The sequence below is a fragment of the Pinus tabuliformis genome, chromosome 5_2 (assembly GCF_031772625.1).
Source record: "Pinus tabuliformis cultivar Carrire ecotype Pingquan chromosome 5_2, CPIR1, whole genome shotgun sequence".
NCBI classification, from domain to species: Eukaryota; Viridiplantae; Streptophyta; class Pinopsida; order Pinales; family Pinaceae; genus Pinus; species Pinus tabuliformis.
Genome location: NC_142306.1, coordinates 132,229,273 through 132,231,113, shown reverse-complemented (window position 1 = coordinate 132,231,113; position 1,841 = coordinate 132,229,273). Strand labels below are relative to the sequence as shown.

The following is a 1,841-nucleotide window of genomic DNA, read 5'->3' as shown; positions in this document are numbered from 1 at the left end:
GCAGAGCACTCAGAACTCAAGCAGAGCACTCAGAACTCTATGAAAGAAAAGAGAAACCCTCATATCCCAAATGAAAAAGATAAAATAGCAGGGACAATAAAAATGCAGCGTTTTTATCTATGTTCCATTTTCCCTTTGTCTTTCTGCTCGAGGCCGGCTATGCAAGTCAGGGGAGAGCAGCTACAGAGCTAAAACAGCCAAAACAGACAGAATGCCATAGAATGCCTAAAACCCTAAACCCTAAAACAGCAAAAATGCCATAGAATGCCTAAAACCCTAAACTCTCAAAAAATTGCTCAAAATACTGCCATAAAATGCCATAGAAAGTTCACAAAATATCCTGTTAGATATGCTTGTGTTGAAAAACACAGAGTAAAGCTGGTAGGATTAAAAATCCTACCGGTTACAGGCCATGGATGGTCGCCGACCTCCCCCACCTTCCCCACAGCTCGCCAGACCTTCTCCACACCTGCAACGTCCTTTTCCACACCTGCAACACCTGCAACAGGAAGAAAAAAGCCATTAGAAGCCATTAGAGATCACAAAAACAACAAAAACAGCAGAGCTAAACCCTAAAAATGTTATGTTACCTCAAGCTCAGTAGAATGGCGACCGACTCCTCCCCAAACAACAATGCCGCCGAATAAGACCACCACCAGAGAAATGCTAAACAACCGGCATTCCATGTTAAACAACTTGCATTCCAGAACGACCAAGAAATCCAGGCGGAAAAGCACAAGAAAAGCAGAACCGCTGTCCCAGCCAGAAACACAGAAACTCCATCAAACCTTCGAACCAGCACTCGAATAAACGACTCTGCGCGCAACAATACAAACCCTGTCAACCGAACACAGCATTCCCCCAACACAGGTTCTAACCACCATGCGCGCAGGTTACAGGGCCGTCCCGCGCCATCTTCGGCGGGGGGCTTCGCCCAACTACCGGCCCCGAGCAGAAAGACACAGGGAAAATGGAACATGGTCGAAATGAGCCCAGACGAACCATGTAAATGGCGCCAAGTTCGTGTTTTAATGTTGGAGGTGATAGCCCACACGGCCAGCTCCACGGTGGACAGGTGTCGTACCGGAGCCATGTGGGTTGACGCGTGGTATTACGACGTGGCGAGGAGGGCGCACATGTATTGGCGACCCTCCCCTATAAACGAAGCACATAAACGAATTTCGAAAAGTCAAAACAACTTTGCAAATTTAAAGCAGTTCTAAACCTTTCGAAAAGGAATCCATAATTTAATATAATATTTCAAAATTAAAATATAAAATTAATTTAAAAATATATAATAATAAAGCATATAAATATTTTATTTCCATAAATATTTAATAATAAATCAAAATAAATAAATAAATTAAATATATGATAATTAATATTGAAAAATTTTACTAAAAAATTAAGATGCGTCTCATTCATTCATGCCGTAGATTCTAAATCTAGACCGATCAGATCCTTGTACTTCGTGAAGTATTTTGATCTGGTTATTGATATTTCCTATTTTCTCTAGCACGGGAGACTCCAATCTTGGCAAAGGACAGTGACTGTAAGCTGTGTTTCATTTTTAGAGAGTTGAAATTTGGATTTTTCTTTATTTATTAGATAAAGAAATTTATAGATTTTGATGTTTCAGATTTTTATATTTCAATATAATTTTTGCTGTGTTTCATTTTTATAGAGTTGAAATTTGGATTTTTCTTTATTTATTAATAAAGAAATTTATAGATTTTGATGTTTCAGATTTTTATATTTCAATATAATTTTTTTTTTAATAATTTTTTGAGAATAAATAAATTTTTTACCAATAAAATTTTAAATAAAAATTTACATTTCAA

The 1,841-nt window shown here is 37.8% G+C and overlaps 1 protein-coding gene across 1 annotated transcript; it reads right to left on the bottom strand.

Moving 5' to 3' along the window:
* Window positions 1-307: 307 nt before the first annotated feature.
* Window positions 308-1,003, bottom strand: LOC149157863 (uncharacterized). The gene is made up of 2 exons (XM_089433533.1): window positions 591-1,003; window positions 308-499 (listed from the first exon to the last, which is right to left on the bottom strand). Exons 1-2 carry the CDS (start codon window positions 977-979, stop codon window positions 397-399), a joined length of 492 nt encoding a protein of 163 aa, XP_089289659.1. The 5' UTR covers window positions 980-1,003; the 3' UTR covers window positions 308-396.
* Between the last annotated feature and the right edge of the window lie 838 nt (window positions 1,004-1,841).

Bases quoted from the DNA above. Each gene is read 5' to 3' on its own strand.
- LOC149157863 (XM_089433533.1), bottom strand. From the start codon at position 979: ATGTTCCATTTTCCCTGTGTCTTTCTGCTCGGGGCCGGTAGTTGGGCG. The intron at 500-590 runs GTAACATAACAT...TTCCTGTTGCAG, and splicing joins GCCATTCTACTGAGCTTGAG to GTGTTGCAGGTGTGGAAAAG.